General features: G+C 36.5%; 1 protein-coding gene and 1 pseudogene across 2 annotated transcripts in view; both read left to right on the forward strand.

Moving 5' to 3' along the window:
• The first annotated feature begins 325 nt into the window (after positions 1–325).
• On the forward strand, positions 326–1,372 carry LOC144664829 (regulating synaptic membrane exocytosis protein 2-like). The gene is made up of 2 exons (XM_078526054.1): positions 326–710; positions 947–1,372. The coding sequence occupies exons 1-2, from the start codon at positions 565–567 to the stop codon at positions 1,158–1,160; spliced, it is 360 nt and encodes a 119-aa protein (XP_078382180.1). The 5' UTR covers positions 326–564; the 3' UTR covers positions 1,161–1,372.
• Positions 1,373–1,401: 29 nt separating this feature from the next.
• The window catches only part of LOC144664839 (uncharacterized), a 44,339-nt pseudogene continuing 28,735 nt past the window's right edge, over positions 1,402–17,005 (forward strand). The window contains exons 1-2 of the transcript XR_013572858.1: positions 1,402–1,423; positions 13,754–16,009. The product of XR_013572858.1 is annotated as an uncharacterized LOC144664839 (transcript). The remainder of the gene's footprint in view (positions 1,424–13,753; positions 16,010–17,005) is intronic.

Raw genomic sequence — 17,005 nt, forward strand, 5'->3', positions numbered from 1 at the left:
TACTGGGCTTGCGGTATCTTGGATACCAGATTTTTTCACCCACCGGAACAAACTTGGAAACGAAACATTTATGACACGAGTCACGTAATCATAGTAATGTGGTAATTTTTCCTTCCACGGTTGATAGTACCAAACGGCGATCAGTTGCTAAAGTATTACAAAATTTCTTTTTAAGTAGCCTTCGCTTTTTCCACCGTCGTTCTTCTAATTCTTGCCGTAAAGTCGGTAATTTCCGGAGATTGCCGACAGACTCCGAAGATATCCGAATATGCGTTATTCGGCCGAGAACTGAATTATCATAAATGCAAAGTCTATACCTTCAGAATTGTGTTGTGGTTTTACAAGTATTTTTTTTGTTGGGCATGGGGAGAATTTTGTAAAGAATGAATGAAAAATTACGATGGAGGTGGAAACGTGGAAGCCTGAGCGTAAACCTAGATAGCATCCTTCAGCATTTGGCGAGCTTTACTGGTTGTTTAGAGTGGATTTGTGACCACTGGTCGCCGATTTGAGGCGAATCCTCAAAATTTCACGCAAGGGCTTCTCCGACTGCGTTCGTTTGAGATGATGAAAAAAATGGCTGGGTTTAGATTGCCTGCTTCTCCTCCGCCTCCAGACCTGTCCAATTTGACTGAGGAGGAGAAAGAAATAATTCAGTCTGTGTTAGAGCGGCAAAAGCAGATGGAGGATGAAACCACACAACTAACATTGTAAGCCGAGCGTTTCCTTGTAGCTTGTGTTTATAACGCCATGATACACGGGGCTAGCGTTGCAGTATCGCGTATTAAACGCACTTCATCGCTGAATTCATATAGTTTACGACGGATAACCGTTTCGAATGCATTTATACTACAAGATTATATTGTGCAAGGCCGGTTTTCCGCTATATTTTGTACGCCTGGCTGCAAATTAAACAAGTTTATACATTCGCATGTTTTTGTTGTAGATCGCTAAAGAAAGAAGTTGAAAGCTATCAACATAGAGTTGAAAGAAAGACTGCTCAGACAGACACTACTTCTAAGGTAGATAATGTCTGTGAAATTTGTCACAAGACGAAATTTACCGAAGGGACGGGCAGAGAGTGCAAGTACTGTAAACTCAAGGTCTGCGCTCGATGTGGAATTGAAGTCACTATTCCTGGGACGAAACAGGTGAATTGAAAAATTCCTTGAACATTTTCTACAGAGAGAAATGTGTAAAAGATACTATTGTTATTGTAGGCGTCATTTACAATTTCTCTTTATTCCCAAATAATTTTTTTTGAGCTAGTAAAGGTTATTTTTTATGAGCTCAGGAAATATAAATTTCAAGGTTGTCGATTTCGCCTATATTGAAACTGACTCGATATTATTTTTAACCTTTTTCCTCATATATTCATCGGTCGCTTTGACGATTTATTGCTTTGATGTCCACACAGGCTTCGGTAAGTCAAAATATAATTTTAATCTATCATTTTTACACCTTAACATTTTATTTCGAGGCTTGAGATCTTGAAAAGCATTTGCTGAAGGGTTTAGCCATATTGATAGTAAACATAATTTTGACAACTAAAGGCTTTCCTCATGTATTTTTAAAAACTTCCACTTTGTGGATTTAGCTGTATTAGAATTTCTTATTCACTCACGGTTGAACAATTTTATCTTGGAGATTTATCGGTGATTTATTCTTGGTGGCTTAAACTTTAAAATAATAATCTGCAATTATTACTCTAGCTGGAGTTAAAATATTTCTGGGAATGTTTTGGTGGACGTCTGTTGTGACAAAAGCGAAACTTGCAGTATTACATTGCATCTAACTTATTTATAATTCTGCTTCGCCGATTAAGTTTTATAAATATGCGAATTTTAAGGCGTTTTAGTGAATCCCCCTACAAGCGAACCTCATAGGGCACTTTAAAGTAATGGCTTGCTTTCTTTATATCGGAAGGAGTGGAAAATGTCTTAATTTGAGGCGATTTTTAGTCCAGTACTTTCTATGTCTACAAATGTAGACGAATTGATGTACAGGTGAAATATTGTGACCCACCCAACTTTTCTTGGCAAACATACTTGTTTCAAAATAACACATCCAAAAAAATTCATTGCCAAGAAATTTCTACCCAGAATTTTTTTCACTAGCAATCTTGTGCCAATGTTGTGGTGGTGAAATGTAACATTTTGTATTTTTGATCCGTTTGGTATATATTACTGGATGAAAACATCCTAACCGAATACTGAATTATATTTGTAAAACCTGTCTTATGTCAATACTGCTACATTTACTGATTTTTTATTTGCCACCTATCATCGCCTGGTTGAAATAACTGCGAGGCACAACCGTGTAGGAAATTGAAAATTTCTATATTGCCCACTTTTTTTTAGTTCTGGAAATATCTTGGGTATACACATAATTATTTAAATATACCCACTATGCATAATATTCATTTAAGTGGTTTTTCTGTATTGTGATTTTCAGCCAGCTATTTAAAACTTGTCTAGTTGACAACCTTTTTAGCTCTTATATTTAAATCTCACTTTCTATAAGCTAAAGAATATTTTTTTGTTTTGGGAAGAATCATGTTTTGATAAATATGGTATTCATTTATCACTGATTATGCAATACAGTGAACAAAACCAAATTTCTTGGTTGATTATTTGTCGCCTTAACCACAGGCTATTTCCTCTTTTAACCTTTTCACTCACAATTACAATAATATTAAATTTAAACTTTTATGAGACGGAATAAATTGGACAAGATTTTAATCAATTTCTCGTTGAAATTACTTTGAGTTTTCTTTGCCGCTTCTAAAGCTCATTACTAAAGGCTAAGACTCACTGTACCTCAACCTGTTTACGTGTGGTTATGTTCTAAAAATGCTACAATAAAAAGCACAGAAATTATAAATAATCCAGTGATAAAATCTCATTCTACGTCAAATGTCATTCCAGAGGAATTTCCACAAAATATTTTTGCTGTGGTTGTTATTGTGGCACAGTGTAATTTTTACACTTGATTAAAAATATGAAGAGAGCTTATCTAAATTCTATATTAAAAACTTGTTGAATTTCAGAGTTTCAGACGTTGCGTATTGTAAAACTGATTGCAACAATGCCTCCGGAAGTCCATTAAAAATTCAAGAAATCCAAACATTAATTATAAACATGGTCTCATTCTTTGGGGGGCTTGATAATGTGCAAAAAGTTATTTTCACTTTTTTCTAGAAAATGCTTTCTGTCAATTTTATTGTTGAGTTGTGCTTGAAATATGACTGTAAGCGTAGATTATCAAAATAAATTAACAGCAGTATTGTTATAAGTTAAATGCAGTTCATATGTGAAAAATAGTTTTTGACTCACTTGCATCACTTGAGACATGCTACTTTGGAGAATAATTGAATTGGGTTTGGCATTAAGCTGATAGCCGCAATGGTGATTTCTGGCTGACAAGTTTTTGAATAGTTAGGATATGTTAGCTACTTTCTCGGAAGGCCTAAACAAAAAAAAACTGAATTTTCCACTGTTAAGTTTTTAAAAAATATAACTGTAACAAATCATTTTGAAAGTTTTGAAACTTTGTTATGACTAATATGTACTTCCAGCTGCATGCCGTGCGTGAGTGTTATTTCATCTCAGAGTTCTTAAAACTGATACATTTAGCCATAGGGGGGCATCCCCTTGATTACAGTTGCTGCATCACAAAACACACTCAAGATTAACTACCAATAGTCATCTAATTTTTGAACCATTTACAAACCCCTGTTGAAGCTATTTCATATTGATTCACACCCATCAATTAGGGTCCTTTGTGTACTCCATTCTGTGAGTGGAATTTGTCTGATTATCTTCTGACATTTAAATTGATGTTTAGACTATTTGTCTGGTTTTCAAACAGCACCGCTAAGCGAGCTTTAAACACCATATGAAAACAACCAAATACATGTATAATACCCTCCAGTAATAACAGGTTCTTAATAACAGTGCCAGTAAAAACATTTGAAATGGGTTTTTTATACCACTATGTTTTGGACAAGAAAGGCATTTTCTCTGTGGTTTCTTAAAGTTATGGTGATTAATAACTGTCAAGTTTCTTATCTTCCAGACCTTATTTATTTTAGATATTAACTTAGATCCACAGAATTTTTTATCAGTAAAAATGATTTCCCAATTGGTTTGCCAGTTCAGATGATTTTCGTCAGCTGCCTCGAGTTAATATTAAAAGTTTTATTGTTATGATGTAGCATTTTTAAGGGCAAATTTGAGAGTACATGTCTCACTGTCAGAGTGCGGCCTGTGGCTGTAGGCTTTCTGAGCCCATGAGAATGTAGTCATAAAAAGCTAAGATTTTAGAAAAAAAGTAATATTCATCCCAAGTTTTTAGTTTTTCTTGCCTAAAGGCCAAAAGTGAGAAATAAAAAAAAAATACTGAGTCATATAAATACCCAGCAAACATATTTTCTAACAAATAGCCACACTCTTTTTGCAATGGCCATATTCTGTGTTTGGAGGGGGAGAAATTTCCTTTTTGTAACATTTGTTTTGGCTTAGCCCATATGGCTGTGTGTTTAAAATTAGTTTTCCATAAAGTAAGTTGTTGGAAGTTGTTTGCATTTTTTGATCATTGATTATTATTTTGTATTCACAAGGCCATCAGACAGTTAATGACTGTCTAAAACAACACTGATGAAACTAGAGGATAAGCTTGTGGATAGTTGTGTTTAAAAATCCACAAGTTACAGCAGTAGCACTTCCTATAAGATTTAAAGAAGGTGGCTGCACTTGTGTGTACCCATCAGGGAGCGATATAAGAAGTTGAAAAGCGCTTGGTATGTTGTTATGTTGTCATGACAACAACTCAGTGTTCCCTTATGGGACATACCGTATCTTTTGACTAAAGGCTACAAATGAAGTGTTTTGTGTGTGGCCCAGCTGAGACCATTTAGTGTTTCCTTGGGGGTGGGGGTGGGGGTGGGGCATCTTATTAGTAGAGCAAATAAATTAAATGTAAGGTCATGTTCACACTTGGTCCCAGACACAGTACCCAAGCTGACTCATCCCCAGTCGTCTTCTATAGATGCGGTACCCTCTCTCCCTCCTTTTTTTGGGGAGTATGTTTCTCACTGGACGCTAATGTGAACACACCTTTTTATCACGTACGTGTACCCGTGCCAATATTCAGGGATGGGTGCTCGTATGCTAGTGTATGTGAGTACAGTTAAGGTGTTGTCACCTTACAAGGCTTGTACTCAGACACTTAGAGGGGTACTGGTCTGAGTACATGGGTTCCAAGTCAACCTGGTTCCCAGGGTCTCTCTCTCCTGCCCCCTAGAGCGAGAGGAGAGCAGGGGGCAGGAGAGAGAGACCCTGGGAACCAGGTTGGTTCTAAGTGTGAAAATAGCCTAAGTAGTGATTCTGCTTAACCAAGACAGTGGTGTTGTGGACATCACTTTACTCAAGGGATTCCAATAAGATGTGTTACTGTATTAAAGGAAGAAAAGCTAACAGTTGAAGTAATTTGATACTTAGTGTAACTGTTTTTATTACAAGTAAACACTCTTTTGAGTTCATTAGATGTAGACAATATGTACTTGAAAATTAGAAAATACTACATGTTTACATGTACTATAAAAAAATTGTCAATGAAATTAATCAATAACAGCTCACTTCATGGTTATTTGAACCTTTCGAACTCATGGATTAATTAAAATTAATGTAAAAATATTTAACAATCACTTATTAACCTGTAGTGTAAGCACAATTTTCATTAATTAATATATTTAATGTGTAAGAGAAAAATGTGCTTTAATTTTTATTGATATTTCCTGGAGAACTTTAAGTAATTAAGTTGAAAACACATAATTTATATAAAAATAATTTTGATGCGATTGCCACTTAAACTGCGTACTGGTTACTAGTTAAAATAATTCATTGTAAGGACATTTTTACCTAGTTAATAATCAAGAGATAAAAACTTGTTTCTTTTCCCTTCCTGCATGCTAAATTGTTAAAAAATCTGTGTTTATTTTCTTGCAGCCTAAGGTATCTGGCCTTTCGGACATCATTGTTAGTATATGTCAGTGTATCTTGTCTCACTTGCCTCTGAATTGCACAATGGTTAAATTGTAAAGTGTGTATTAACTTGTTAAACTTTCTTTCAGCAAGGCCAGGGTCTCTCTCTCTTCTCCAACTTGCTTCAAGACTTCAAGACTCTTGCTCTCGGTCCTGAGGTCTGTACATGCTAAACTTCTTCATTTTCTTGTCTTTGCTTCAACTTTATTGTCAGTGGTGCATTCTGTTACTTCTCTAGTCTGTTAGCCAATTATTTCTCTATAGTCTCTAGTCTCAATTAAGCTATTCTTAAATGCCTTGGGTTAATCTCTTGTTAATGATATGGGTAGCTTTTGTAAACTATATACTGAGTTAAATGTGGCTTTCAGTGGCTGTTCCTTCCCTCTGCAATTAATCTCAACTTCTTTTTGTCTTTACTGACTTTGACTTGTATATTCAGTTCTCCTTAATTTAAAACCCTACAAACCTGTATTCTAGAAACTCTTTTATGTCGATATATACTTAAAACTTGATTCTCGATCCTCAGTTCTTGCATCTCGAAATTTGGGTCACTCAAACTTTGAGACGTGAGAATTGAATTTTGAGGATTGAGTTGAGGCTGTCAACTACAAACTTTTGAGCAGTACTGTACTGTACTGTATGTATGCGTTGTTTGTTTGTCAGTTTGCATTTCTGTATTAAAGCTATAATGTGCTGTTCTTTTTATTGCAATCCCACCACATAATTTATAATTATTATGATCAAACCATCATTTTTCTTCCAAATTCTAACAATCCTGGCCCGTAAATATATGCACCTTCAACCCACTTTTAAATCTAAATTAAAAAAAAAGTTAAAAATACTCTCTAATAAATCTTTTAGTGTTGGCACATTTCAGTGTAGTAATTTGCATGAGCTGAGTGCTTTTAATGCGGTGGACATGTTGTTTGACAGCACAAGTAATAATTTGTTGCCTCAAGTTTTGTCATTGTCATTTTATGCTCAAATTCTTTTGTTTATTTGCACAATTTGTCAGCCTGCCATCTTCTCTCTGTCGTTTTTACTCTTAAATGCTGTCATCTTTTTGTCTTATTATTTACTAAAACTGACAGTAAAATTTCACGTGTGTACTTTAGGGCTTAAATCTATTTAGTACAGCAGTTGAACTAATGGAGAAATTTAGGGATTTTATCGAGTTTCACAAACCTTGAATTGTTTGCTAATTTCTACCCAGAAATAGAAAGTATACGGGATAAATAAAGCCTTAATTTTGCTTTAATTTCACAACAGTGCTGTTCTTTTTTTCAATCCCACTATAAAATCCCACTAAAAAATCTTAAATATATTTAAAAAATTAAATGATTAAATATAAAAATAAAATTAATTCTAAGATTTTCATTAATACAAACTTATTTTATAAAGTAACTTAATAATTTGCATAAAGTAAAGTCAAATTGATTGTAAAGCTGACAGCACCCTGAGATTAAAACATGAAGATTGTTAAATTTAAAATTATTTTTTTGTTGAGAAAAAAAGTATTAAAATCATTTAAACTGTAAATGAATTAAAAATAATTATAAATGTTCCCAACAGAACAAATTTTGTTTATTAGATCTAGTTAAATCTGCAAGCAGTGAAATCAAATACTAATCAATTTCCACCGGAAATAGACAACAGGACATCTGCGCGTTGTTTCATATTTACTGAAGCAATTCACTGTAGGTGTCATCCGTGGAAACTGTTAATTGCTTGTAACACCCAGTGTGTTAACTAAAGCAGGAGCTTAATTCTCTAGTTGCATCATTAACATGAGAATATAACACCAGTAATTTACATGCATACGAGTCTCGCCCTCAAGGTGTGCATGCTGTTAATCACAAGTGTGAAGTCGAATAACTACAAGAGTGTGTTAACTAGAGTCTTGATATGTTTTATTGCTTTATACTTGATTGATTTTTGCTTTTATAGTGATTTTATTCCATTTTGCTACATATACATGAATGTTTGCATGACTTGACTTCATCATTAAAGCTCCTAACATTCCTAATCATAAATTATTAATCCTGCAGCTAGTTCTAAATTATTCAACATACCCTACAGTTACCCTTATTTTAAATATGAATCGTTAGTGATTCCAGACTCGACTGTGAAACAGCAATTATAGTAAAAGTTCAGACACCTTTAAATTATCAGCTTTTTTATTATCTAACTTTCATTTTTTCCTTAGTTTACACTAACAATGAATTATTCACTTAGCTTTGTCTAGTGAACAGATAAATGCTTTTCAGTGTCTACAATCTATGCAAAAAAGGTATTTGTAACTTCTTATAAACAGAGAAGTGGTTTCTCGAGGCTTTTCATAACTTTACTTTCAGTATAACCAAAAATAACATACATTTTGTCGTCCCTTGTGAAGGAACAACATTTTATGGTTCCTCAAGCGTACAACCCTCAAAATTTAAGGTTGTACATTATATTGGCAAATTATACATATCAAAGATTAAATATTGCTTTCAGCATGTATATTAATTTTAGAGGCCTGTGCAGTAACAGGACTGTACTAAAAACAAACAATTTGCTTGCATGACAAATGTATTAGACAAGTGTATCTCAGTTTATCACCTTGCATTAATCTGATTTTGTATGGTGGCTTTAGGAATAAATCCTATTTCAGTAGACTTTTTCTAAAATTTTGGATCATTAACAGAATAATATTATGTTACAGAAAAACAAAAATGATAGCCCTTAGTTCAAAATTTCCCTGAAGAACTTAATCAAAATTTTCTGCCTTTTATGGTGTGTAAAATTTTTCAGATTGTTCTTAGGTTTGATGTATGATTTTAAAAAGGATATATCCTATTTTAAAAACAGTCAAAACATTTTTAAATCAGTGAGATTAAATTTTTAAATTTCAAGACATGTTATGAATAAGAGTGTTTCACATGTATATCTCTTCCAAATTGATAAGGGACCAAACTAGCATGACCAATTGCCTGGTATATTTCTGAAATCACATTTGTGTATGACAACCAAAAATCTAATAATATTTTAACTTTATATCACACAGAATTGAATATATGTCGCTTCCTTAAACTGACTCCTTTTTTTGTCCATTTAAGGCTCCGACATGTATAAATACATGTACTAATTTTTGAAGCAAATTGAAAGACTTCACTTGTCTGTGATAACATAGTCGTTGGCTGTCGACCGCCATCATTTGCAGAGATGTTAAACTATAAAGTTCCAAATCCAGGAGACTACCAATTTTGTTTCAAGAGACCTCTTCTCCCCCCCCCCCCCCCAAAAAAAAAATTACACAGAAAATAGAGCTCCATCGAGTCATCCACTAAAATTCATCAAATATTTTACAATTTTCTCCCATGATCGGTTTAAAGTAAGTGTGAAAACATGTAATTTCCTTCATATCTGGGAGATTTGGCAACCTGTATGATATGGGAGACCGGGTTCAGATTTTGGCTTGTATGAAAGACTCCTGGATAATCTGGGAGAGTTGGCATATATAGATGCATTTGGCATCATGTCTAGAATGATGTAGACTCATAGCAGTAAATTCATGTTTTACATGCTGTGAGAAACTGAAAGCATTCTATTCTAAATGGAAAGAAGAGAGTGTTTGCTTATGGTATGCTAGCCAATCCACCTGCGCCTCACTTGGGTGCTGCCTGAGGACATTTTCATTTTCAATTTATCCACTTGAGTCTTAAAGGAATTACTGTGTTCAAGGACTTTTCTGTAACTTTATTAAATTAAATCAGCGATGATAAATAACACTGGCCACTCAAGGAGAGGACGTGCAGAAGATGGAACACGGTATGCAAACAAATGCAGACAAAATTAAAATTTTTACATGCTTTATGTTATATTTGATGTCAGTGACACTTCACAATAATTTTGGATTTTTTTCACCTGCAGTTTTTGAAACTTTGCCTGCTTATAGTTCAGAGATCTTCTTTCTACCTTGCAGAATGCAAATATAATTGAAAAAATTGTTTCACTGTTAACCAGATAAGGAGTATGGCGATTAAGTTTCACAAGCTTTGGCTTTGCTACGGCATTCACAGTGCAGCACGTGCAGCAATTCAATCAGTGTGGAACTAACCAAGAGCCTGACTCAATTCATACATAATTTATAAAATATATTTCTGTGTATAGGATTACCAAATCTTCCATACATTTGAATAAGTTCAGCAGATTTTATTATGTCTCCATGAGATTCCTACTGCTACCATACATATATGCATGTACCTTGACACTTTTGCAAGCATTTGGAGTGCAGCTCAGTTTAGGAGATATTGCTTAAGATGGAACAGAGTTAATTAATATTAATGCTGAGTTTGAAATCGCTGTTGGAGTGTCCCATTGTAGTTAGCTATAAATTAGAAGAAATTATTAATGTGCTGTGGAATCTCTCACTGTTTTCTGCCTGTCGTCTCAAATTGGGCATAATTTTTAACCTTTCTATTTAAATGCATACTGTATTTAACTTTATTAATTTGCAGGCTACTTTCATGTCTTTACAAGCAAAATACATAAAACTTTAAATGGCAACTGAGATAACCTGCACTTTGACATTTCTTAAGGTTTTTGTTGTAAAGTATATTATTATCAAAGTTGATTTTTATTAAGTTTTGTATCCCTCCCTTATGAATATACCTTATGTCAGTATTTTTTTTAAGACTAGTACAACTAATAAGTCTGAAGGTTAATGGGGACAGTGATGTAGTTAAATGGGGGAAGGGATACTACTACTAATAAAGAAAGCATATTGTTACCTGGTCAAGAAACGTGACAATCAGATAACATTTACTTCTCTCCATGCCATTAACCCTACTTATTTCATGATTGACACATTTTCTTTTGTTATTCAACAACCTTTATTTAACATACAACCCTGATGAATATTAACTAACTGAAAGTCCGGGGAGGGCTTGATAATGTAGCAGGGAATAGCGGGGCTTATGAATTGAATTTATGATTATTAATGAGGGATTTATCTGTATAAATCCCTCCTTTCAGGGATTTATACAAATAAAACCTCAAACCTGGGAAAATTTGTTAAACCTCTCATAAATATTCTAGGCTACGACTAATCTCTTCCTGACCAAATCAAACCCCTTCTGTGGACAAATTAAAATCCACATTTCCAACAATAAAGTTTTTAAAGCAACCAAATACAAAACAAATTAAACCATATAAACAGCCCAAACATTTCTTAGGATTACTTTTCCTGATATTTGAAGTCTTTCAAGATTAATAAGCCTTCTTCTGTTGATAAATTCATTTCGGAAATATAAAATTCAAGAAAAACAGAATCGACATAAGCAATTTGAAAAGCTCGCTTGAATATGTCACCGCATATTGCCTCAGTTAAAAATCCCTTCTGCTTGACTATCCTGTTTAAATACAACAACGCGCGTTTCATTCCTGAAAACATGACATTCCTAAACGTTTCCTAACAACTTATCTGGAATTCAGTGTCGACCTTGTTCCTGTCGTTGGTTCAACTCCTCGACGTTTCTCTCGAGGTTTTTCTTCGTACATTATGGACGCCGTACAAAACCCACTAACCCGCTCCTTGCGAACATCACACCGAGCAAAACAAATCGTCAAAACATCAAAACAGTCTTGTGTTATTCAAATAAGTTTGACAAGTCACAATGGGTTGCGAAACCGTGAAAAGCGCACGATCAGGCCATTTTGAGAAAACCGCACAATGGAAACAATACAACAGAAGAAAGATATGTTGTTTACGGTCGGAGCCGAGGTTTCACTAATTAGACAGCTTTTGTCCTGCTGGAAACGGGCTTTATATAATGATCCCTCATGAATAATATCATAAAATAAGTCAGATAAATACCTCGAATGTCGGTTTTAATCCATATACATCCTGAGGGCCGTAGGCCCTCGGGATGTATATGGATTAATACCTCCCTTCTCGGTATTTATCTCTTACATATTTAATAACATATTTTAAATTTTAAGTATAAAGGAAAACATATAAAATCCTATTAGTAAGCATATCAAATAAAATAAATTTTAATTGCTTAAATAAAAATAAAAATAGATAATTTATGAAGTGTATAAAGGTTGAACGGTCAAGTAAGTTCTTGTCATTTTATGACAAAAATAAATAGGTATTCACTATAGCTAAATAGGAAATGGATAAATCATTACATTTAATAAGGTGTTATTATTTATTTATTTATATTCAAACAAAAATAAATGGATTACAAATTGAATGATAGATGGCTTATGAATTACATTTTATAGTAAAAATTAACATTAAAATAATTCACTTAATAATAAAAAACATTAAATTTAATTGCATGTTTATTTAAATCATAAATATTAAATTTAATTGCATGTTTATTTAAATCAGAAAAAAGTGATTGAAAGTTTGCATCCATAAATTTATAAATGAAATAAAACTAAACATTATTTTGTTTAAAACTAATCTAAAACATTAACAGGAGCTAAACAAAGTGTTTTGACACTGATATTGTTTATGTTGTTTGGTAGCAGTGGTACAACAGTTTTGTTATGAACCCTGAGTGTAAACTTTATCACTATGGAAAATGACCCTGGGGAACAAAAATGTTTGTGTTTTATAAAATTCACATTGTATGATTGATTTAGCTTTTAATATTATTGAAATGTTAGAAAGGAACATGCTTTATTTTTATGCTTTATAATGAATCAGAGCAATAATCAAACAATGACATTAAAAAAAAAGCGCATGTGTAATTCAAAGCAAGCCAGTGACTATTTACTTACTTATATTCCAAGAGGGCCCTGAAGGGGTAAAATGGGAACTGAGATTTGGGCACATTTTCAGTGGGAAAATGGGATTTTGGTCACTGGGAATGAGAATCACAGAAGGAAAAACAATATAACTGGGACTGGAATTTTGAAAATTTGGGAAATGGGATTTGGGCAAAATTTGGGCTGGGAAAACGGGATTTATATCTCCCTTTAGGGCCCTCTTCTAAATCACCTGCCCGGGTCTTGCATCTGATTGAATTAGAATTCAAGATTGAGGTTTGACTTGTGGTTCAAAAAAATTTAGATAAACCATAGTCAGCTTTGTAGGAAGCAAGCATCCATGGTAAGTAACTGGTGCTTCATCAGAGGTCAACTCATCTCCACACTTGATATTGTATTTGCATTAACATGAATTATTGGTATGGTTCATATAATAGTGAGAGGTGTACAAAAGGTACAGTCTGCATTGAGCCAAGTGGCCCATACAGTTGGAGCTTATCCCAGTTTCTGTAGCATTAAGTGACGAAGTATTTCTACTCCCCCCTGGATGGGATGCTAGTCCATCACAAGGTTACCCCCCAGCATTAAATTCATCGATACCCATTTATACACCTTGATAGAGAAAGGCACTATGAGAGTAAAGTGTCTTTCCTGGCCAGGATTCAAACCCGGACCGCTTGATCCGGAGTCCAGCTCACTAACCATTAAGCCAAGTGGGAGGTGTGGTGGCCCAATAGTTATCACGTTGAACTCGGGATAAAACATTTTGAGTTTGAGCCCTACTGGCCGGGGTCATTGCCATATGTTCTTTGGCAAGACACTTTGAGAAGTGTGAATGAGGCTCAATTAGCATCTTTCACTCTTTACAAAATGGTTGATTGCAATAGGGGCTTTAAGGGAAGGTAAATGAATAAAAAATTAATGATTTTCAACTGCTTGTTTTCCAGGTTTCATGGGTGTGTCTCCTGTGTCAAAAGAAACAGGAAATGCTTACTAAGACTGGTAACTGGTTTGGATCAATAACTGGCAGTGACAAAAAGCCAGACACTGACTCTGACTTACAATTAGGAAGTGACTTTAGGGCAATCCCGACAGAAGAGGACAAACGAGCTATGAGGAGGCAAGGCTCACTTCAAAGATCTGATTCTGGTAGGGGGAGCTCAAGAAGAGCAAAGGGGAGAACTGACTCTGAACGGAATCGCTTTCGAAGGCCATCAGTATCTGATGAGGAGATGGATTCTCTTCATGAAACACCTCCTGGGAGTCCTACATACTTGAGTGATGATGAGTTATATAGACAAGATGAAAATAAAGTCAGACGGAAAGTTGTCAAATTTAAGGGACATGATGAATTAGAACATACTCCTCAAGGTCGTTTTCCTAGTACAATACCAAACATGCAGAAACCTGGTCCTCTCAACCAAGGCCCAGGAAGAGGAACTGTAGTGCCTGGTCAGGCACCCAGGGTAAGACCGGGACAACCACAGCAACAAGGGCCAGGGATGAGACCAGGCAGTGCACCTGGGGCACATCAGGGAAGGGGCATGCCTGGTCCAGGGTCTCAGCCAGGAATGCGCCCAAATTTTGCTCCTCAACAACAACCTTCAAGCTTTACTCCAGTAGGACATCCTGGAACCCCTCCTTCTAGCCGTGGACCATTACCTGCACCCCAGCAACAAGGTCCTAGAGGAGCTGTTCCTCCAAATCAACCTAGACCTGGTTATGGCATGAGGGGTCCTCCAGGGCAACAGCAGCCAAGATTTCAGGCGCCTCCACAACAAAATGCAGCTGGATATGGCAGAGGTGCACCACCTGGTAGCCAACCTGGAGCCCCTCCTCCTGGTCAGATGGATGGAAAGCCTGGTTATGGTAGAGGTGGACCACATGGCCCCCAACCTGGCAACCAGCATGGTCCTAGACCTGGAGGGCCAGTACCTGGACAAATGGATAACAGGCCAAGGCAACCAGGAAGTTTTCCTCCAAATCATGTTGGTGCTCCTCAACTAGGACCAGGTAGCCCAAGGCCTGGTGACCGTATGGGTCCTCAGCAAGGTCCAAGGCCAGGTGCACCACCAGGAATGATGCAGACTGGGCCAAGGTTTGGTGCTGGTGGACAACCTCGACCTGGCATGCCAATGGACCAGCAAGGAGGTCAGCACCAACATCCAGGCCAGTTAGGTTCACCAAGGCAAAACCAAGTCCCAGATCAGCTACGTGGACAGTTAGGGTCTCCTAGGCAGGGATCTCCTGGAGACCAGCCACCTAGAGGCCAGATTGGTGCACCTCGTGCAGGTCTTCCAGTTGACCAAGTAAGGGCTCCAATGGGTTCACCTAGGTTAGGCTCCCCAAGGAACCAGATGGGAGCACCTCAGTCAGGTCCATTTCCAGACCAAGGAAGAGGACAATTAGGTCCTTCAGGGGATCAGACAAGAGGGCGAATGGGTCCAGGTCCAGTTTCACAGGAGCCAAGAATGGACCAACCAAAAGCACCATATGGCACACAACAGCAGGCCCATCCTTTGGACCAACCAAGAGGACAATTTGGTCCTTCACAGCAACCACCTATAACGGACCAAGGAAGGCCTAGAGTTAATTCTGCTGATAAAGGGCCAATGCTAGATCAGTCAAGAAGGCAGCAGGTTCCAGACACCAGAAATGGCTACAGTCCAGAGATTCAGAACACAGGTGTTCACAGATTTCCAGAACAAAATGCTCCAAGCTCACAACAGCGTACTGACAGCCGAAATGGACATATGCCTGATGATTCAACTATGAATGGGAGGATGGGACCATCACTTTCCAACCGACAGGAAAGACCTGAGCAGAGGTCTGCTGGTGGTACTGATCCATATGGTATGATGGGGCAGTCATCAAGACCTATGGAGAGACCTGAGCAGAGGTCTGCTGGTGATGCTAATCAACATGGCATGATGGGTCAGTCGTCAAGACCTATGGAGAGACCTGAGCAGAGGTCTTCTGGTAATGCTAATCAACATGGCATGATGGGTCAGTCGTCAAGACCTATGGACAGACCTGAGCAGAGGTCTGCTGGTGATGCTAATCAACATGGCATGATGGGTCAGTCGTCAAGACCTATGGACAGACCTGGATATCAAGGAGGCCAGTCCAGGCCTTACAATGAGGATATTGATGGCAGAAGAAGCCCTCCCAGGAAGATATCTTTTGAAGAACCTAATGACAAGGTAGGTCACTTTCAACTTGCTGTCATTTAAAGGAGCTACGTCACAGCGATTTTGCAGATTTTTGGTCTAAACTGTTCTGAAATTAGTGTTAGGCATTTTAACCTATGAAAGACATTACCTTTGAACATTTAAAGGAAGATATACATTGTATCCTTAATTTGCTAATAGAAATCAAGGTAGGGCTATAATTATCGATGTTTTTAAAAGCCACGCGAAAAAAAATGAAACGTTTAGCCTTAATTAGTGCAGAATGCACTATTGTGATGGTTTGGTGGGTTGTCGTTTGCTAAACCCCTCAGGCGCTAAAGCACTATGGTGTAAACTTTTAATCACCAATTAATTAATTAATATCAATTAATTAATTATTCCTTGTGGAGGGGGTGGGGGTGGGGAGCACCTGACCGTACCCCTAGGTAAAACCTGGAGCACATCTACGTTACTTTGTCCGTTACTTTCATATGAAGATCTCAAACGTATATATTTGTTTCAGAAAACCCTTTGCTCTCCTTGTGGTACTACTCAACGTAATTTACACCAAACGCATGCGCAGATTAGTCTACGTTGTTTTCTGGAACTATCATGAACATCGCTTGTATTGCGTGTTTGCGGTAGGCTTCCTGCAGACTTCTTGGCGCCAAGTAAAAACCGCAAATTAATTAAATTAGATTTTGAGACTTTCACGGCGCTTTCGTAATTAGGTATGCAAAAACTTGCACCGGGATTTTCGGCGTGAACACCTGATAACCAGGAAACAAATATCCTAGCTGTACTGCGTTTTAAAAAACCTGTCGAAAAATATGTTTTTTGATTAGATTTGTTTCTTTAGTTTTTGAGAATCGTCTTTCGTGCAGTCTAAACCGTAACTTAATTAAATTAAACAAATGTCATCGATGCCGCCGTAAAACAAACAAAAAACAAAAGTTTCATGTTATCGCATTTTCAAGGAAGACAAAAGTATTTTGTTACAAACGAACAAAAGTGTCGTGTTACGTTTGC

This window comes from Oculina patagonica, chromosome 9 (assembly GCF_052425735.1).
Source record: "Oculina patagonica isolate OP01 chromosome 9, crgOcupat, whole genome shotgun sequence".
Classification (NCBI taxonomy): Eukaryota; Metazoa; Cnidaria; class Anthozoa; order Scleractinia; family Oculinidae; genus Oculina; species Oculina patagonica.

Bases quoted from the DNA above. Each gene is read 5' to 3' on its own strand.
- LOC144664829 (XM_078526054.1), top strand. From the start codon at position 565: ATGATGAAAAAAATGGCTGGGTTTAGATTGCCTGCTTCTCCTCCGCCT. The intron at 711-946 runs GTAAGCCGAGCG...TTTTTGTTGTAG, and splicing joins GAAACCACACAACTAACATT to ATCGCTAAAGAAAGAAGTTG.